Source organism: Ambystoma mexicanum, chromosome 1q (genome assembly GCF_040938575.1).
Source record: "Ambystoma mexicanum isolate Mex_15411 chromosome 1q, UKY_AmexF1_1, whole genome shotgun sequence".
Classification (NCBI taxonomy): domain Eukaryota; kingdom Metazoa; phylum Chordata; class Amphibia; order Caudata; family Ambystomatidae; genus Ambystoma; species Ambystoma mexicanum.
Window position 1 is genome coordinate 571,425,265 of NC_090922.1, and position 22,227 is coordinate 571,447,491.

The window sequence follows — 22,227 nt, forward strand, 5'->3', positions numbered from 1 at the left end:
CTTCAATCCTGCATATGGAGCTGGGTGTTGGTTACATTTTATGGTCAGGTGGCCAAGCCTACACCCTGTGGTGCAAAGATGCATGCTCCATTTACTATGGTGTTCTGAGCCTTTTTTATACTGGTATTGTTTCAATAAAACAAACATCGACATAAACCAAAATCAAAATGTTATTTAGAGGTAACAAAAATATTTTACATATGAAAATTATTGGGGGTTAAAAAAAGCCATAGGAGGAACCATTCTCAAAACAATGGATGAGAAAATAAAACTTAGTGGATACTCTAATGACAGCTGCAAGGGAAAGGCAGACACTGAAATCATGTGACAATTCTATACTGCCCAGCAGAAGGACATTGGCTCTGAACTAAATGAGGACTTTGCATCTATACACAATATGTGAGGTCTTTTAAAACAAATCTCATCAGAACTAGAGACATTTCTCCCATTCTGCAAGCTGTTGTGTGGTCAGCATTCAGATTTTGTGATGGACTAGTCGCTTCCATGGTCAATGATCAGGCAGGGTAGTTTGTGGACGTATATTTGGTTTGGTCTTGTGGGCCCTGTGTGATAATCAAACTAAAATATATCTAGGAGAAAACACTGTTTTTGCATGATCACACAAAGCAAGCGTTTCAGAAATGTACATACAAACAAAAGATTGCTTTTTCAAATCATAATAATCATGTTTTGAAACAAAGAAAGAAGCTGCTAAAAACTAAACAGTTATTACATACCCACTTCGGAGAGCTGTGATGATGCAGTCGGCACAAAACCGATGCAAGCACTCCTTTGTGGTCATTGTGTTCTTCAACATATCGAGACAAATTGGACACATGAGCTCACTGTGCAAGCTCCTCGGGGACACCACTATTTCAAGTCCATCCGTAATTGCTTCCTGGAAGTCAAGGTGGGAAGTTAGTTATTTTTTTTTCTGTTCGTACAAGCACAGGCATCATATTCAGCAGAGGGATGCTAAATGATCAGAGTGCAACAGAGATGAATTGTTCGATTTAACACTGCCGAAAGTTTGAGACCAACATGCACTAAAGATATGGAGCAACTCCTACGGATAGTTTACATATTACTACTACTAACACAGTGTGCTTAAAGGGCCAACAGTGACACTAATGTAAATAAAACGACTAAATAAACGTTAGAAATTGTAAATTTCACAATGTTGATTTCCAATGACCCCTTAGAGTATATCTTTTAAAATGAAAATGTTACAATTGTAATAAAAGATGCATAGACTGGAACATGTCTACTTTACTAGTTCGTAATACTACAACCCCAAGAGAAAAGGGAAAGGGGGCAAAGCCAGCGAGGGTTCCAGCCTTCTTTGCGTAAAACCAAACAGCATTTTTAACCACAACAGATCTTTATTATTTGACAAATAGGTCTGGGATAAAAGATGTTCTCCTAAAATAACTTGGTTCATAAAACACTCTGGCCTTGGTGCTCATTTTAATTTTCCACAACACTCACCTTAACATTAAAATCTATGTAACATTGAAACATATGTATGGATTTAGATGTAAGAATAGAATGGCTGCAATATTTGGTTCGAAGGGCTGACTCGGGATAAGGTTTTACTACAGTCATTTCAGTCACTCCCACTGTGTCCAAGTGCATGCATAGTTTAGCAGGGACTCGTGTTCCCAATGCAAAGACCTCCCAAAGAGAAACACAAGTTCAAACATTTAATTCTAAAAATATCATTGCTGCACGCTAATTTTCTAAAAGCCATTTAACGACTTAAAATGCACACGAGAGCATGCCAAATATACAAAAAACATGCAAATTACGGCACATTTCTCATAATGAACCTAACATGATCCACGTTTAGTTTTTCTTTTCTTACCTGAGGGGTCCTCTGCAATTCATACAAACTGAGCTCCCAGGTTTTGCTCAAAGGCTGAGCGCCGTTTGTCTGCACAGCTTGAGCCATTGCTGAAAGGGATGCAAGCAAAATACATTAATACCGGTTTACTTGGTGACTAGCTCAACACTTCACTGGGGCAGAGAAACAAGGAAGTATTCAAAACTTCCAAACACTTCTCCACTGCTCTGATCTGTTGGAAGACAGCAGTTTGTAATGAGGATGTGGGCAGAAGCTGGAATCACAAAGGCTTCGATGAAAGCAAAAGCAAATGCCAGAGTCAGACTGCAACAAAATTAGCAGATTACTTTTTCTTATGAAAAAGGAGGTTGTCTTGCTGGTATGAGAGGCAAACAGCTATTTATTTTATTAAGAAAAGAAAGCGCAATGCAAATAATAATGTTACAGTATGAAAACAAGGATATAGGGAGTGGGAGGGAGTATTGGAGAGGGTTCATGCGTTTTTGCAGCCAATTGTTTTTCAATACAGATTTTTTCATTTTCAGTTTTTGTATTCACTGCAACAGCAAAAATGTAGGGGAACCTCCCACACTCTCCTAGCCCCACCCCCACCCTAAATAAACCAGTATACCCTTTTCTAAAAAATACCATCTATAACTTTCTAATAATATATATTGATGGGGAATTGGTTTGCAATTTTTACTTGCACTGCAAAACAGTTGGAATGAAAATGCACTGAAAGACTGGGTACCTACCATATGGGCTATGACACGCTATCAATACTATTGAGCTCGGCATAGCTGGCAAGATCTTGAGAGACCTAAGAAAACGACAGCAAACTAAAAATGTGTTCAAAACTAAGGTGTGTATAACTCGCACCACGTCGGTGGACACATGCTGCAGGCACGGCTCCCCATCCATGCACTCTAAAATGCACCTACGGCTATGCAAATCTGGTCTAGCAGCCCACATAGCTGTGCACACTGAAACCCCTGGCGTACCTAAACACATTTGCCATTAGTATACAGCGACAACCTATGGGAAAAAGAAATTCGGACTAGCTGGACACATATCGAATCTCCTGCACTTGCACTCTATCCTTATCCACCAACAGCAGCCACCCACGCGCCTGACCTCGGGACTGCTTACTGGGTTCCAGCCAACCCTCCTAAGCCCTAACCTGGCAGACTGCACACATGCATCTTAAACCTCTTAAGACTATCCCATACATGATATGATATGGCATTTGTAACGCGCCTATACACAAGTGTTTCAAGGCGCGACGAGGCGGGGGGGGGGAACAGAGGGAGACAGACAACGATCCTACTAGGCCAGGTGTCATTCAGATCGCGCAAGGGTAGGGGGACTGGGAAAAAGTGCAGGGGAAGGGGAGAGGGGAAGTGCAGTACATGGTTAGTAGAATACAAGATAAATAATAGGGCCAGCTGGTGGCAAGTGCAAGGAAAGTGCGGTACATGGTTAATAGAATACAAGATAAATAATAGGGCCAGCTGGTGGCAAGTGCAAAGGTAAGTGCCAGGAGAAGGGGCTGTAGGATACAGAGACAGTCCCGTAGTGCAAGTAGGCAGTGCAAGGAAGAGTGGCTGGGCCAGGACATGAGATGAGATCGGTGAGTGGCCCAGTTGCAGATTTAGTGCAGGTTCAGTGATTTTAGCAGGGGAGAGAGGGAGAGAAAGCAGAGGCAAAGAGGAAGGTTTTGATGTGCTTCCGGAACCGGAGATTGTTCTCCTCAAGTTTCAGGGAGGAAGGAAGGCTGTTCCAGAGGGAGGCCCCTGCTGCGGCGAGAGATCTACCACCAGCTTGTTGCTTGGAGAAGCGGCTGACCCTGAGGTAGTTGGAGGTGGATGAGCGAAGGGCTTGAGAAGGAAGATATTTAGGAAGAGAGAGTTGAAGGTATTTCGGCCCAAGGCCCCAGAAGGCCTTATGGACAATGCAGAGGGTTTTGAACTTAATCCTTGCAGCCACTGGGAGCCAGTGTAGTGATTTCAGTCCTGGAGAGATACAGTCCCTGGGCTTGAGGCCAAGGACAAGTCTTGCAGTCCTGTTCTGGACGAGTTGCAAATAGAGGCAGGAAGATTTAGATAGAGGCTGTTACAGTAGTCCAGCCTAGAGAGAACCAGAGCTCTGGAGACAGTGAGCTTCTGGGGGAAGGAGAGAAAAGGAAGGATACCTCTGAGGAGGTGTAGCTGGTAGCTTTTGGTCCCCAAGAACGTCCCCAACCACAAAGCGAATTAAGGCCATACAAGTGGGGAAAGGGTGCTAAATAAATGACGATAACAATACAATGAGTTGCTTATGGTGCTAAGCAAGAAATTGCATCTAAACATCAGGGTGTAGCAGTACCCAATGTGGAACTGTGGCACTCAAAGCGCATTACGTTCAACTCTCTCCACCACCTACTTTTCCTCCGCTTATGTGACTTAACAGCACAGCGTGAGGCTGCCCACAGGAAAGGAGGATGGGGCTTAGAAATGGCAAGCACAGGATGCTACACATACATAAAAAGGATATTGAAAGGCACTAGCGGAGTGGCTTTATGAAGGTCAGAGAACTCAACGGTTACTTGAAATATCCTTTTTACTTACAGCTAGGGGGGGCATTTAATTCCTTATTAGCACCTGGGGCGAGAGAAGCAACCAATCAGATTGCTCGGATCGCAGGCTGAATTCCAGGATATCAGCCTGGGTTCCGAGCAGCCAGATGGCGGTTTCCCCTGCCCTGCCATCTTCCCACGCACCCTTCCTCTGTTCCCATTTGGGTGTTCATACCTTCCTACCCCTCCTACCCCCGACCACCCAAACCCACTTACCCGATTTGTGTGGGCTATCTTAGGTAACTATTTTGTTTGAATGAACGGGACACCACAAGGCATCCCATTCAGTCAAATAAAATACATTGCTATTAGCACACCAAGTTTACAGATTTAAAACCTGAGGTGCAAATAGCAATAAGCACCCATTCGGGGGCGTGGGGTTGGTTGGGGCTTCACCAGCTGGTAATATCGGCGAGGTCCGGTGTTAAGGCCCTCACGGGTGCTTATTGCCATATAGAATGCATGGTAGCTTGCAATATCCGTATAAAAACCTGTACATAACGCTATTAAATTCTAGTTGTAGCACTGCGCCTGCTTTTTCATTTTACTCCAGTGAAAAGCAAGACGATCACGTTGTAAATACCCTGGCTTGATAAGCACTGTCACGCACAGACCAGCTGCGGAGTAATTATGGTATTCCAGGTGGCTTTATTGTACATAAGTACATATTTACATATCTGCAGTTACTTGTAGGGTACTTACAGAGTACATGGGAAGTAGATCAAGGTAAACATCCAGTGACACAGGAGACACCCACCGGCCATCCTCATCCATCCAGCTCAGGCCCCCAACTCACATTCCTGAACACTCATACATCACATTCACTCAACATTCCCCCGAGCTGTCATCATCCATACACCAACATTCTGTAAGGATACATTCATGGCCAGTTAGACAGAACAGGACTAACTCTCAACATAACACTTCTCAACTGTATTAACAGTCGAGTTGTGAAGTCACAATGCCTGCTACTAGAGCCAGCACAGAACAGAATACCAGCTACCACTTGTGCACTAAATAAAAGCCTTGCCAAGCTTTGTGGCCTTTTATTTTTATTTTTTTACAATAGATTTTTATGTCATTTCATAGTTATTAATTGATAGGGAACGGTTTGTGGTAGTTCTCAATGCTAAACCTCAGCACGGACAAGCAAGAATCTAGCAGCATGTTATCACTTACTTTAAAGCACACCATGGTCTTTAAAAAGTGCACTGTATGAAACTGCTTAGAATAATGTTAGGTTTGGCAAATCTTAACAATCTGTTTAATAAGTAGCAAGTTGTTATCAGTTAGGCATTTAAGCATGTACTAGCATTTGTAGTTCAATGCACATGTTTTCCTGTTTACAAGAACCATGAGATATTGTGACTTCATCTGATTCCCTATTAGAATGTTTGTTCTTGTGTTTGGGTTCTGGAGTATGTTTGACAGTTGAAGCCTGCCACTGAAGGCAGTGCCTGTTGTCGCGTCGTTATGAGAATAAATCTCAGTTACAGACAAAATCTCGTGGTCTTTTACTCTATATTGGTGACAAAGACCTTTCCTTATGCTGCACTGTCTCCTTACTCCTGGTTGACGGCTGGTGTTGCCCCAGCAAGATGACGCGGCAGCGGGCGGAAACAAAGCGAAGCCCTGGAATTTGAACGTGCAGGTCAGGAGGCGTGCTCTGGGGGTTGGAGGATCGCAGGCGCCGCAATATACTTTTTTATCTTTGGCGAGACCCGTGCGCAGGCAGTGCCCGTTTCAGCTCGCGCGCCCGCGGTGTGTGAGCTCGCATCCCCAGCCGCGTGGCGTGCGCGCCGAGAGGCGTCTCCAATTCCTGGTCCTTGTGATGCTGGTTGCCTGGCAACGCGTCCCATACGGAGCCTGCCTTTTGTTCTTCTCTACGGAGCATTGTGACATCACTTTTCTCGCCCGCAAGACTTTACAGAAGATATTAATGCAGGGATTCTAGCCTTGTTTCAGAGTAAAAAAAAAAAAGGTTCTGAGCACGGAAGGCCTCAACAATTACTGTATTCTGAGCTGCAATTATACTGCTTCCTAAGTAATTAAAACGGGATTGCTCAGGGGTGTGTTCTCTCATCCCGATCTCTCAACATTCCAGTCTGACAACTCGTTGGATCTGCCAGCTGCTCAGCATTCGCTGCTTGGGGGCTCCATTTGCACTCCTGCACTCCCTTCTCATCTTGTCTCCTGCACGGCTCTCAAATGGCAGCAACAATACCCCCCCCGTATCCTTTCTCAATGAGCCTGGCCGACCACCCATCAGGTGGGACAGATGGAAGGGCATCTTCGAGAATTACCTGGTGGCCATGGGGGGGGGGGGGGGAATAGGTTTAGCTCAGCACGGAAAAAGGCACTTTTGCTCCATAATCTCGGTGTAGAAGGGCAGAGTGTGTTTGATGGTCTGGCAAGGAACCCTGGAGTAGAAGATGCCGACATTGATGAGTATGCTCTTGTCCTCAAGCAGTTGGAAGAACATTTTGAACTGAAAAAGAATGTGAGTTTTGAGAGACATAAGTTCTTCCAATGCTCACAGGAACCACCTGAATCAGTCGAATCCTACATTGCCTCGTTAAGGACATTAAGCCACACATGTGAATTTGACCATCTAACTGACTCGTTGATTAGAGACCAACTTCTTAGGTGCACAAATAATGTTAGGATTCAGGAAAAATTACCGACCAAGGACATGAAGTTGGAGGAAGCAATAGAATTGGCTAGGAGCATAGAACAAATGTCTCAGTATGTCAAGGAACTGACGATCGATAAGCATAGCTCTCAGGCTGTGTGTGCAATTGAACAGAGGAGGAAATCAAATTTCAATGTGAACAGAAGAGGGATGTGGAATGCAAAATGTACCAGGTGTGGCAGTCCCAGGCACGGAACAAATTAACCATCTTTTCCAGTCAAATTTGCTGAATGCTTTAAGTGTAAAGGCAAGGGACACTTTACAAATGTTTGCAAGGGCTCATCCATCAATCTTGTAGAACCCAGGAGCAACAATGAAGAGAGCATTCGCAAAAGCTACAATATACAAGAAGTGACTACCATGCAAGAGCCCGCTCCCAGACATGTGTTTGAAATATCAGCCATCTTTGGGAAGACAAACGGACCTGTAGATGAGTTTGATATCGATGGCTGCAAGATCACAATGAAAGTCGACACATTTTCTCCGTGGACCATCATATCAGGAGACACCTTAATAAATACTTTGAGGAAAAGTGATGCTGTGATTCGCCTGACTGACATTCATCCATGTGGATATGGCGAATCCTCTATAGAGATATCATAGAGATATTGGGACAATTCTCTGCGAATGTTATGTACAAAGAGAAACAATGCGAGGCAAATATTTTAATAGCAAAGAAAGGTGCTTCATTGTTAGGATGGGAGGAACAAAGTAGCCTGGGAGTTAGTGCAAGCGAGTGCGCCTGAACCGGTTACCATCGCTGAGGTTGAAGATGCATGGCCCAAGGAGTTTCCTGAAGTATTTTCCGAGAATCTAGGAAGATTTAAACATTTTGAACACCATATAAAACTTAAGAAGGATGCACAACCCATTGTTCATAAAGTGAGACATGTGCCGTTGAACATGAAGGGACTGCTACGTGATGAACTTAATGATCTCATGAACAAAGGTGTAATTGAACCAGTGACAGCTACGGAGCGGCTGTCGCCCATAGTTCTTGTGGCCAAAAGCAATGGGAAGTTAAGGTTACGTGTAGATCTACGTAGTTTAAACCAGAATATAATAGTTGAGAGACATCCCCTTCCCAACATTTTAGAAACACTCTCCACAATGGGTGAACCCAAGCTGTTTTCAGTTATTGCTCTTTCAGCGGCGTATCACCAAGTTCCCCTTTCTGAAGAGTCTCAGTACTTAACTGCCTTCATCACACCCGAGGGCACGTTTAAATACAATCGCATGCCTTTTGGACTGGCTTGGGCTGCATCTGTATTTCAGAAGGTGATGGAGGAGGTTTTGAGGGGTTTGAACGAAGTTACCGTGTTCCAGGATGATATTTACTAGGTTACTCACCATAGTGACCACCTTACTCCTAGTCCATAGTCCCCTTTCCTCCATACTTATGGGACATCTCTCCGTCCTGTGGGACGGGACCGGAGCACTTTGTAAAAAGCATCCAAAAAAATGTATCCCTCCTCTCTTTCTTGCGCAGGGCCCGGCACGCAGCCGTAACACCGCCCACCTTGGCTCCGCCCCGCGCATCGCCCATCAGTCCTTTTCTATCGCCAGGTCAAAGACCCATTAGCAATAACAGAGGAACCTTATTAGAGGGGACGGCGGGCGTATGGAGGAAAGGGGACTATGGACTAGGAGTAAAGTGGTCACTACGGTGAGTAACCTGGTAATACTCCTACGTCCCGTCCCCTTTCCTCCATATTTATGGGAGATTCCCAAGCACGCCTTACAGGAACTATGGGTGGATGGAAATAACCCTTACTGAAACAGGTTTTTCAGTACAGCCTGACCAAACTGAGCATCAGCTCTTGAGCTCATGTTGAGACAATAATGCTTACAGAAAGCAGATGGGGAGGCCCAAGTAGCTGCCCTAGTAATGGACTCCCAGGGGACATATTTCTGAAAAACAACCGCAGCTGCCTTACCCCGCACCAGGTGTGCATGAATACCCTTAGGAGCTTTCAGCCCTTGGACGGTGAAGAACTCCGTGATGCAGGCGGCGATCCACCTAGAAATAGTTGCCTTAGACGCCTGCCTGCCCTGGGGGTTACCGAAGGTCACAAAAAGTTGAGAAGAACTCTTAAGCTCAGAAGTCCTGTCCAGGTAGAACTTAAGAGCTCTTCGGACATCAAGACAGTGTAGAACCCTCTCAGCCTCAGAGGCAGGGTTCGGAAAAAAGTCCGGTAGGGAGATCGATTGATTCTGATGGAATTCGGTCACCACCTTCGGTAGAAAGGCCGGGTTTGTCCGAAGGACTACTTGGTCCTTGTGAAAGACCAAGAAAGGATGCTCCACCGACAATGCCTGGAGCTCACTCGCTCTCCTTGCCGATGTAACGGCGACCAAAAAGGACACCTTCCAAGACAAGTACTTGAGGTCCACCGTAGCCATTGGTTCAAAGGGTTTATGGCACAGCGCCGTCAGGACAACATTTAGGTCCCACGGCGGGTGCAGACTACGAACCGGAGGGTAGAGGCGTGTCAAAGCTGCAAAATGCCTCCCAACCACTGGGTTACTCAGAGAATACGAGCACTGGTCTGTAGAAAGATAAGGACACGAAGGACAGGACCGTGTCAATTCCCACTCGTTGCTGACCACCGTCCGCCGGCTGAGGGCATCCGCTGTGAAATTCAGCTGGCCCAGGATGTGCACTGCAAGCAGCCAGACACCATGAAGTGCGGCCCACTCCCATATCTGAATGGACAGGTCCACGGGGGCAGGGGTGGGGGGGTGGGGAGACTTTGTTCCCCCTTGCTTGTTGATGTAATACATTGACACCACGTTGTCCGTGCGTATGCGGACCACCTTGTTGACAATGAGCGGTCTGAACGCCCTGAGCGCTAGGAAGATCGCCAGGAGCTCCAAGTGACTTATGTGCAGGAGCTTGTCTTGAGGCGACCAGCGGTCCGAGACCTGAAGAAGATCTAACGTCGCACCCCACCCCAGAAGGGAGGAGTCTGTCGTGATCGTCACCGTGGGGGCTGGGTCCTGAAACCCAGCGCCCCCCGACAGGTTGCTGAGAGATGACCACCAATCCACAATCCAGGTCTACTCTAATGGAATCCGGAATCATTATCCGCTTGGAATCCGGGTCCACAGCCTGACGCCAGGAACTCCGAAGAGCCATCTGGGTCCGTCTCATCTTGAGACGAGCAAGAGGGAGAGCCAGTACACACGAGGCCATGAGGCCCAGAAGCCTCTGGAACCACCACAGGCCGACATGCTCTCCGACTGCACAAACATCGGACAAGTGGTTAACAGAACCGCCATTCTGTCCCCATTCAGATACACTCTGCAGTCGATCATGTTCCAACGAAAACACAGGAAAATCAGGTCCTGTGAGACCGTCATGGAGGATTTCCACCAGTTCACCGACAGCCCAAGATGGAACAGGAGCTGAAGGAGAGACTGGAGGATGCCCGCTGCTGCCAGCGGACAAGGCCTGAGTAAGAGACAGTCTTCCAAATAAGGATACACATGGATACCCTGTAGACGAAGATAGGCCGCAATCACCGACATCATCTTCGTGAAGACACGCGGCGCCGAGCTGAGGCCAAAAGGAAGCACCCAAAACTGGAAGTGCTCCTCTCCCAAAGAGAAGCAGAGATATTTCCTGTGTGGATTCCAAATCAGGATCTGCATATACGCATACTGAAGGACCACAACGCTGAGCCAATAGCCCATCTGTAAGGAGGAGCGTATCTGGCTGGGCGTGATCATCTTGAATTTCTCTTGGGGTAGGAAAAGATTGAACTGGGAAAAGGTTTAGGATGGTGCGCAGGCCAGGCTGGTTGGGTTTGGGCACCGTAAACAGCCGGGAGTAGAAGCCCTCCCCTCGCTCCCCAAGGGGAACGGGTTGCACAGCTCTGAGGTCCAGAAGTTTCTGAACTTCTGCCTTGAGGGAGGGTGAGCCCGACAGCTGGAAAGGAGGGTTGAGGGGTGGGGTAGGGGATAAAGGTAAGCGGAAGCCCACTCGAGCGACTGACAAGACCCATCTGTCTTCTGTGATGGTCTGCCACGCCTCCCAATGAGACGCAATGCGTCCTCCCACCGGGGTCTCGTGAAAGCACGGAAAACCCTCATTTGGTAGGCTCATCGTTGGCAGTGCCACCTGAACCTGATGAGGAGGCTGAGGAGCGAGAGAAAAACCGTGTGCGCTGTTATCTACGGCGGTTATTCCCTGCTGGAGTATCCACTCTGCGGGATTTTCGGTCGAGGAAGCCCCTAAAACCAGAGGAGGGTCAACTTTGTGACAATGGTCTCTGGGTTTTGAAAGGAGCTTTGACCAGAACAGACAATGATTTAGCCATCCGAGTGCTATCCTTGGTCTTGGTGAGCTCTACATCAGTAGAAGAATGAAAAAGCTCCTTACCATCAAATGGAATATCCAACACCTTGTCTTGCACTTCCTTAGAAAATGTAGTGTAATGCAGCCACACCTGCCGTAAGGTATCAACCCCCAGCATAAGGCCCCTAGCCGAGGTGTCTACGTGATGAGTCGCAGCCTCCAGGAGATCCTGGGCCAAGACCCTTGCATCGGAAAGGCCTCCTTTGAAGTCCTCCAGCTTCTCGACCGGGATGTGCTGCTCAAACTCCGACAGACCTTTCCAAATCCGCATGTAAGCTCCTGCTAATATCAACTCAGCGTTGGCCTGCCTGAGCTGCAAGGCCGAGTTGGCAAAAAAAGTTATCCCTAGGGAGTCAAGGAGCTTGTCCTCCTTTCCCAAAACCTGAGTAGCCGTCGTGGAAGAGGATGCTGCAGGTCTGGATTGCAACGTGGATGCAGCCACCACTGTGGAGGAGGGAGGCGGACAAGACGACAGGGCCACCTCTTCCGAGGAATGTAGCCTGTACCTCGCGTCAATCTTCTTATTGACAAAAAGTCCCGAGTGTGGCTTTTCGAGACTCTTCGGACCACGGCCAGAACGTCCTTCTGCAGGAACAGGCCGGTACGCTCCAAGGGAGCCAGGGCGAACACCCCAGAAAGCACGCCCTCCTGCGGAGCGGGTGCCTCGGGCACTGGAACATCTAAGAAACTCATCATGTCCAGTACCCGGTGATGAAAGGCTCTGATAGAGCGGGGAAGGTCCTCGTTGTCCTGATCGCCTTGAGGATCATCTGACAGGTCAGGATCCTGCTGAGCCGTGTCAGGCACTGCTTTGTCCACTGCGGACAACGGAGGCACAGGCGCAAGAGACGGGAAAGGCACCACGGGCAAGGGAGGCACTGGCGGAACCACCGGAGGAACGGGTGGAACCGGAGACACAGGTGGACATATCTCCTTGAAAAGCCCTTTGAAATATTCCCTCATGGGGTCGGTGCGCATAAGCGCTTGAAATTTACCGGAAAAAGCGTCCTCAGGAGATTATTTCGGAACCTGAGGAGGCCTCTCATGAGGTGGACAAATCCAGGGACTTAACGGGGAAGGGTGCCACACCGGCCGCTCCACCCACGTATCCACATAAATCAAAGGTGCCGCCCGTGTGGGCAATGAAACATTGTGCGGAAGAGGCATCCGGGCATTCCAATCATAAACCGGCCGGTAAGGATGCACACAAGGGACCTTAGGTTCACCAAAGGGACCGAGCCCTACACCAGAGGCTGATGGCGTAGTTGTAGGGGTAGCACCTAAAATGGCCGCCGTGGTCGTGGCGGGAACAGGCGCCATTTTGTCCTCATCTGAGGGGAACTGCGGCACGTGAGGAAGTGAAGCAGGGGTCCCCCTCGATGGATCAGGGGTCTTAATCTTAGCCTTAACATAAAGAACCTCGGGAGAGCCGGTACTATGAGGCCTGGAATGTTTTTGAGACATACCAACTGCCAAATTAGCCTGCGAAGGAAGGACCTCGGCACTGCCGGTAAAAGAAGAACTTTGCTTCTTTGCCCCCTCAACAGATCTGGTGTCACCACAAGAGCGGGAACGGTGAGCAACCGCTTTCACCGACAAGGCCTTGTCCGGCCTCTCAGAACTGTTGGTAGCTTTAGCCTCTGAACGAGGGACCTCGCACCCAAGCCTGGTAACAGCCTTATCTGCACGGGCCTCGAACATCCGTTCGGTAACAACAAGCCCAGCCAAGGCCTCGGGGCGCACCCCGGTCTTGTTTTTGAGGGAAGCCGACAGAAAGGCCTCAGAGCGTAGAACTGGATCTACAAACAGCCCCCAAAGGAGAGGCCTCGGAGCGTACTCCTGTGTTCACAGGCCCCTTACAGAGACCCTCGGAGAAAACTCCGGTAGAATTATTAGGCCCAACGGGCACCTCTGGGCGAACCCCGGTGACAGAGCGATCAACGCCCCTCCCGGACCGAGAGGAACCCGGAAAGGTATCCCCCAGCCGGGGTGCTCTGAAAAGTAAAGAACTTACCAGGCGTTTTTTCTTCTTGTGAATGAATGCCTGAAAATGCGAAGGAGGAGTTCGTCGGAACACCTCCCCCCACAGCTCCAACCGACGTTGAAGTGCACGGACCGAAAGGGAGTCACAGTAAAAACAGGAGTTCCGGACCCAAACACCCTAAACAAAGAGGATGGGGAACTGCCCTCGCGAAGCGACGATGACACAATGAACAATCTGGAAAGTCTAACTTGAAAGACATAGACAGAGTAATAAATGAACGCTAGCGAGAGCCAGAGAGGAAAAAAGGGAAGAAAATCTTCCGAGGATGCAAGTGCGTCCGGCCCCGATCGAGCAGAGAAAAGGACCGATGGGCGATGCAGGGGGCTGAGCCAAGGTGAGCAGGGTTACGGCCGCGTGCCGGGCCCCGCGCAAGAAAGAGAGGAAGGACACATTTTTGGAAAAATTTGGATGCTTTTTACAAAGTCCCACAGGACGGAGAGATGTCCCATAAGTATGGAGGAAAGGGGACGGGACGTAGGAGTATTTAGTGTTTGCGGATGATGAAAGTGAGCATGATGAAATATTGAGAGTTGTCTTAAACAGACTTAGAGGAGCAGGTTTAACTGTTCAAAGGAACACGTGTAGGATAGCCGTTGAGGAAGTGGAGCATTTGGGCCACAAGATTTCTAGAGATGGCATTTCTCCCAAACGTTCACTCATTGAAAGCATCAGTAGTGCTCCCCAGCCCCAAGACAAAGACCAGCTGCGTTCTTTCATGGGTCTGGTGGAGTATTACCACAAATGTGTGAGTGGTTTTGCTACGATATCGTCTCCTTTGAGAGATTTGCTCAAAAAAGGTGTGAAATATGAATGGTCGAATGAATGTCAAGATGCCTTTCAGCAAAGAAGGGTATTATCCAGGCACCATCATTAGGGGGGTTTGTTTCTGGCAGAAAAACCTTGGTATCAGTAGATGCAAGTACTCTGGGTGCTGTTCTAGCCCAATATGATTTGGGTAAGGTTGAACACATTATAGCCTTTGCCTCAAGGCCATTTAGGGGGGCGGAAACAAATTATTCCGTCATTGAAAGGGAAGCCTTGGCAGTATCTTGGTCTATTGCACATTTTAAGTTCTTCCTGTGGGGCCAAGTTTTTCTTGTGAGGACGGACCATAAGCCTTTGGTTCAGTTGATGGGCAGTACTGAGTGGGCCAAGGGATCTCCCAGGATATCAAGGTGGATGGTAGAACTACTGGGATACAATTTCAAGGTAGTATACATACCTAGTAAGGAGAATGTTGTGGCAGATTGTCTATCCAGATTACCAACAGGTGGAAATGAAGTAGATGGAAATCCTGAGAGTGAGGAGTTTAACATCTCAGAGATTGTATATAATGCCATAAACAGAAGTGAATGGGAAAGTGTTGATAAGGAGGATGCTGTGTTGAAACAAGTGAAAGTGTGGACTAGAGAAGGATGGCCCCACAAGAATGAGATTGAAAGAGGATTTGACAGATACTATGGGATAAAAGATCAATTAAATTTGTCGGAGGATGGATTTAAACTCAGGAAGGGCAGCAAAGTAATACCTCCCAGTGGGGTCAGATCTCATTTGGTGGACGTAGCCCACCAGGGACACTTAGGCATGGGTGGCACAAAGAGATATATACGGCAATCATTCTGGTGGCTGAGTGTTGATAGTGAAGTTGAGAGGCATGTGAGGAATTGCAAAGAGTGTGAGAGGAGCGATAAAAGTAAGACGATCAGAGAAGTGCCCATAATTCCCGTTAGTGTACCCAGCGAGCAGTGGCAAAAACTTGCTGTTGGATTTGGTCGGACCGTTGCAGAATTTAAGTGATGACTACAGATACTTAGTGGTACTAGTGGACTACCACTTAAAATGGATCGAGTGGAAAGCACTTCGTGAGGCCACTACCTCAGAAATGATTTTATTTTTTGAGGAGGTGTTCCACAGGGAAGGCTTTCCCGCGGAGGTTGTCACTGATTACGGTGTTCAGTTCTGTTCTGATAAGATGTTGGCCTTTCTGAAGAAATTTTGTATCAAACATTCCAAGACAGCCTTATATCACACCAGGGCCAAAGGCCTGGTGGAAAGGACCAATAGGTTCGTGAAAGGTGGGTACAACTTGCAATGGCTTCGGGATTAAACTGGTTTAAGGTTCTAAGAGAGATGATATGGAACTATTGTATCACTCAGCACTCTGTTACAAAAATATCCCCGTTTATGTCACTTAAAGGTAGACAACCAGGTACGAAACTGTGTCCTGGCTGGCTAGACATAGCTAAGAGTGTATGCATAGATCGTGAGAAGATCATGGCACTCATTAGGGAGGCACAAAATTAATATAAAGAGAAATTTGATGAAGAAAAAAAAAAAACAAGGAAGCAAACTGGAAAAAGGGCGATTTGGTTTTTGTCAGAAATCCCAGGTTAACTCCCAAATGTATGGAGAGCAAATGTATTGGTCCTAAGAAGATTGCTTTTGTGAGGGGGAATGTGGTTATCATGGAAGAAGGGGAATGTTGGTCTATATCCAAATTAGTCAGAGGTTCACATAGTGATGATGCGGATGATCAAGGAGTGAGTGACAATCATATTGACAATTAACCAAACTGTGGTGCTAAGGGAAGTGAACAATTACTCAAGGGGGAATCTATTGATAATCCCCAAGTTAATCCAAGGATGGAATCAACGTCGGAGAGGGCAAGGAATAAACCCTCTTGGCTCAAGGACTACTACGTGGAATAAACTTGTTCGAACTGTAAGGGAGGAGATGTGTTGGGTTTGGCAAATCTTAACAATCTGTTTAATATGTAGCAAGTTGTTATCAGTTAGGCATTTAAGCATGTACTAGCATTTGTAGTTCAATGCATATGATTTCCTGTTTACAAGAACCATGAGATATAGTGACTTCATCTGATTCCCTATTAGAATGTTTGTTCTTGTGTTTGGGTTCTGGAATGTGTTTTGACAGTTGAAGCCTGCCACTGAAGGCAGTGCCTGCTGTCGCGTCGTTATGAGAAAAATCTCAGTTACAGCCAAAATCTTGTGGTCTTTTACTCTACAAATAGGCAACAGTCCTCTATTTGGTCGTGGAACTACTCTAGAATGTGCAATATCCTTATATATTTATACATTAGGGGGTATGTTGTCCTATAAGCAGTGGTACCTGGTGAAATTGTACATTACCGGGGGCGTAAATACGTCCAAAGAATGTGTGAGAGCAAGCAAGGATATCAATGGAACCCCAACCAACCATGTGGGCTAGTTTTACGCATTGAAATAGGTAAAAATGAAATTTGTTTACAGCTTACTTTTCTTTAAAACATGGGTAAAAAACATACAATTTGTAATCAGTTTTGTTTGGTAACATGAACAATAGCAATAGATGAAAGGACACCACCAATACACAGGACCATTTTTTTTAACACATTTTCATAACGCCTTTGACCACAATATAGAACAGTATATCCTATACGTTTAACTTTAGTGATTAACTTCCTTATTCAAAAAAAATTAATTATAATCCTATCAGTGTGAATGAGAATCAGGAGAATGTTTCACCTCCTAAATGATGCAGGTTCATTCACAATGCTTTACATGCGCACATGACACAATTAGTTTGCCCTTTTTAGCGGATCCATGGCGTATGATGTCACGTCCGTGTTTATTTGTATACTTCACAGTCGGCATCATACACTTGTTGCGGGACAGAAGTCCAAGGGAAGACTCACATCTCCGTTATTATGGTATGTTTGGCTCAAATGCAGTGACTTTGTGTTTTAAGTATAGAACCCATTACACCAACGAAGAACCTTACACGTCAATATTGTTCGTTTCAGGAATGGTCTGATCGGTGTGTTAATATGCGCACTGTCCCACCAACCTGCCAGTATTATCATTATTTCAACAGTAACCATAAACACAACAGGCAATTATAAGGCGTGCTTAACAGTCACTCGAGATGATCGACATTTAAGGTACACAACAGTAAGAATCCCAATTATGGACTGTCAATGTATTATTCCACTACGGGTTATTTGATCCGTTTATCATAACCATGACATTTCCTGACAAATTTGTAGGTTTTGACATTGGCTGTTTTTTACTGAATTCAAATGAACATTAGAGTATGGCAACTGGGATTTAATAAGTAAACAAGCATCCAATGCATGTAGACGTTTTTTGATTTCACCGATATATAGCCTCTGTTCACACTTTATTAGTCAAACACTAATACTCATGGTCGATTTTGGGTGTTATGCGATTTAACCTGCACCACTGCATGTAATAACATGTTTATTATGTTAATAGCACTGACATAATATAATAGTAGTAGCAGTGCCACATCCATACACTGATACAGCACGTCCTCCAACAGGAGGTTTGTGTACAAGCATGCTCCAGCACAACATGTAGCATGCACAACGTTCCAACAGTACAGACACTGCGTTAAAAACTTTGCCATGCTTTCACTCGGACCCGGCAACTACACAGCATGGCCTTTGGCTTCATGTTTTAAAATTAACACAATGTTACCACTTTCTGAAAAAGGACATAGTTCATTTGCGTCAGTCCAGAGAGACTTTGTGTAGAAATAATGACATTATAATTTGACTAACAATGTTCTTTTTATCGCTTTGTTTCTCTAAGTTTGTCTTTATTTGATCATGGGGTATATTTTTCTCCATGTTCTACTTATTAAATGTATGTTTTAATTTGAAACGGTGTTTGATTTATTAATACTTATCACCCATTCATTTGTGGTTTTTAAGAATCGGACCTTATAATGGACCTTAAATAGCTCGTAATACACATTTGTTTTCTAAAAGGTACTATATATAGGTTTTTGCGGTTAATTTGAAATCTAATTTGGAGTTTAAAGAACCCTGAGGAAGAGCCCTTTGGCTTGAAACACGTGTTGGCTCGAATTTGACAAATGTTGTCATAATTTAACATGTACCTTTTGATTACATATAAAAGTGAAGTACAATCAACAATGTGTGGAAATATTCAAATATTTTTTTTCAAACCCACAAATACGTTGTTAGGGGAGTGCGCATTGGCAAAGTAGCTAAAATTTGTGTTTTGTTTTTTGGTATTGGGACCATGGGAATGTCCCACTCTTACTAGGATCCATGGCGACACCTGAGGTCACAATTGTTTAGTTTTTAGTGCATTGATTGGGCAGTTTCCCTCTCCTTTTCTATCCTCAGATTGTTGTTATTCTATCCTGAGGAAACGCGAACAGGTATTTTTTGTTTACTGTGCCCTTGGCTCCCTTGCAGGACTGGTTGGGTGGGTGCATGTTTTCTAAGCGGATTCAAGCCACGGAAAGACGATTACGGGGTTAGGAATATTTGTCTTCTGGGGCTTGTTAATCTGCTTCGATTCACTTGCTATGCATAGATGAGCAAGCAGTACCCGAAGAGGGTGGTGGCTGAGCTAAGGGTACAGTTGCAAATAAATCTCTTAAAACTGCACGTTGTGAAGCGGTTTGTGCCAGAGTAGCTACTAAGTAGTACTGCGTGAATGTGTGCGCAGATGTTTATGTTGCTTGTTAGATTGCTTCTAATGGAACATTCACAGGGAAAGTGTAGCTCTTGTACTACGTGTTGAATGTGCTTTTGGTGTGCAGGAAAGTGTCTTGTTGGACAGCACGTAACATTGTTGTATACATTTGATGAGCCATTTTTTAATAGTTGCTTTAGTGACTGGATCTGCTTCCCTACCTGTTGCCAATATAACAAACAATTTGGTCAGTTTGCCTGGCTTGATTTGTGTTATAGAGTTAGTCGATTGTGACTCTTGCATATTTCAAGCGTATGAGGTGCCTTTTCATCTCAGTTACGTGGATTTTGGAAGACAGCTGTTAATTCTATGGCTTGATTGACATGTAACAGATACATTTAGGTGAAAACCTGTAAGGTGCAAAAGGACAGGATTACTGGAGCTCTGGTTTTATGTTACCCCACAGGATCAGGAAGGTTCAGCTAAGGGGGCGGACACACAGACACAGACAAATCCCAGTCTTGCGCTTAGAAATTGGTCTTCAGTATTAAGCGTGTTATAAAAGAACAATTATAAGTGTTAACCAGTTTAGGAATTGCATTTTGAGTTCAGCTAGCACAGCGACACACTAGTCCTTGGGACGGATCGGCCAGACAGTTTCAGTTGTTTTTTTGTCTAAGACAGTCCCTAATGCAGGGCTAAAATGTTCAGGTTTGCAGCTTCTACTGTGGCAAGTCAGAATCAGGACTCTGACACCAAGGCTTTGTTTTAAGGGTTTTATTTGTATTAAGTTCACCTAAGCTTTCCCTAAATCTACAAGCTCCAGCCCTGTTCTATAATGGAAAGTACAAAGGGTACCCTATAGGATGCAAGAACATTTCCAAAGTCCTCTGTCCGAAATCCTACTATAACTTAACCACTTTCCCTAACTTACAAAAGAAAGCAAGAGACAAAGACTTTGTAGAACTGTTGCTGTGGAAAGGATAGCTTCTAACCCCAGCCAGTATCAGGTAATATTATCCCCATATATATGGTCGCTGTAAATAATACCGCCGGGAAAAGGTCGCTGTGATATTATATGGGTGACCATATATATGGGGACAGGGGCAAAAAAAAAACATTTACATTTTTTTTTTTAAATGGAGGGGTTGCGGGGGTGTCCCTCGCATGTTCCATGCAATATTGTTGCCACAAAAAAGCGCCATTTTTCGGCGATATTTTTGCATGGCGAGATTTCTGTGGCGACATTATTACATGGAACCCCCCAGCCCTGTCCTGTTTTAGTAAAAGCCTTTGCCCACAGTTCAAGACCACAGTTCTTGGTGTGATGGAATGCTATCATGGTGTTCCAGCCCAGGACTCTCTCAGTCTCTTGCCACTTTGAGATTCCTTCAGCTTAACTCTGGGGACCATTCTTACTCCCACTCCCCACTCTGGGGCTCTTCCAATTTGTTCTCGCTTCTGGGGCTTTTCTCCTTCCTCCCCACTCTGGAGCCCTTCTCCTTTTCATTCCCCTCCTCTGGAGTGTTCTTTGTCGTTCCTGAATTTGGGTGTTTTTGCACTCTTCCTCACACGCCTTCCTCTTCACTGGAGCCACAGTGTACCTAAGTGTCTCAAGAGCTATGCCTTGGGAGGACTGTTGATTCTGGTTCTCCAGCACGTCTCTTCATGGGTCTCACAGGGTTAGGCTCCCCCGTTTTGCCCATTCGGTCGGCACAGTCTCTTAGGAGACATTTCTGCTGGGCTCCATGTCGGCTTTCAGAGATTCTACCTGCTTGTTCATGCAGTTCGGTCGGTGAAGAGTCGCTAATATGACTTTTCAGCTGGACTCAGCGCTGGCAATACAAACCACCTCTTTCTTGCTCTCGCAGCTGGATCTGTGCAGAATAGTTTATGCGGCTTCTCTGCTGGGCTCTGCACATCATACAGACTATTGTTCTCACAGTTCAATTGGGGCAGCCGCTTATGCAGATTCCCCACTGAGCTCTGTGCCGTCCTACCAAGATTTACTCTCATTCCCTCTGCCTCGTATGTAAAAGCTTTCCCCCAGAGCATGGTGCAGTAGGCAGGCAGTGTGAAGGCGTTCCCCAAGGCAAGGAAGACTTGGGTGGCAGGCGAGCACCATAAAGCCTGTGGAGCAAGAAACGCTCCAATTTAGAAAAGCACAGAACGAAGAAAACCGAGCAAAGCAGTTTTCCAGTCTGCCCGCAGCAGAAGCAGAGAACCCAACGGGAGCGGAACGAGCGGACACGAAAGCAAAAGCCGGTGAGTTCACTTGACTACTGTGACACCCGGAGTACACCGCAACCGCACGTAGGTATTTTGAATGACGAACTAATGAGAAAGAAGCTAAGTGGCACAAAATTTAATACTAGGTTTATCGAACTGGTGTAAAGCTCAAAAGATAATTATTTTGAATGTCACGCTGATACGAAGGGGTAAAAGTGGCAGAGACATTGTGTATTTAAAAGGTCAGAATAATTGCCAACAATGCTCAAGGGCACAGTTTCTAAAAACAAAGCAAACAACTATTGCCAAAACAATATTGTCAAAGCACTATTGCCAAAACCAAAAGAGGGCACTAGTGAATATAGTTGAAGAGAACCAATATTGCCAAAATCAAAAAGGGGTCAGTTAAACAACAAACTGTTTATGGACCCTATTGTAAAAGAGGGAAGAGGCAAAAGAAAGAACTGACCTGAATAAGCATTGCCTAAGCCAAATAAGAGCAGGAGTGGGAGAAACCCAGTATCTGCACTTGGCTAAAACCAGAGTGGGAGAACAAGAGTGGCAGGAAGGCTGCCCAATTGATAGGTGGTGTTCAGGAGGACAGAAGCATAACCTGCATTGCATGGGGCAATCAAAAGTGCGGAACAAACAGCACCAATGTGTCTCATGTTCTTCCAGAAGAAGTAGTCAACACCTAGGTTGTGGACTTTTGAAGTTGTACAAAGTAGAATTATACCACAGAAGCACCTGTAGTATTTTAGTGTTATTAGTATTGGTATAATTATTAGTTATTAGTATTGTTAGTATTCCAAGTTGCGTAGTGTCCTGGCAGGGCAGTACACCAGGATTAGGGAACTTGTAGTACAGACCTGGAAGGGGAGTGGTGAAAACCATTGAAGTACTGTGGTATTATTAAAAGCATTGAAGAAGTAGTAAGACTACAAATCCTTGTGATTAATCTTGAATAATCAACA

The 22,227-nt window shown here is 45.7% G+C and overlaps 1 protein-coding gene across 4 annotated transcripts in view; it reads right to left on the reverse strand.

The window, feature by feature from the left end:
* Window positions 1–22,227, reverse strand: part of RNF2 (ring finger protein 2) — a 245,312-nt gene that overhangs the window by 183,985 nt on the left and 39,100 nt on the right. For all 4 annotated transcript variants that reach the window (XM_069641059.1, XM_069641062.1, XM_069641061.1 and 1 more), the window contains 2 exons: window positions 1,865–1,953; window positions 738–898 (listed from right to left, as the gene is read on the reverse strand). In XM_069641059.1, coding sequence (XP_069497160.1) covers window positions 738–898; window positions 1,865–1,953 — 250 coding nt within the window. The remainder of the gene's footprint in view (window positions 1–737; window positions 899–1,864; window positions 1,954–22,227) is intronic.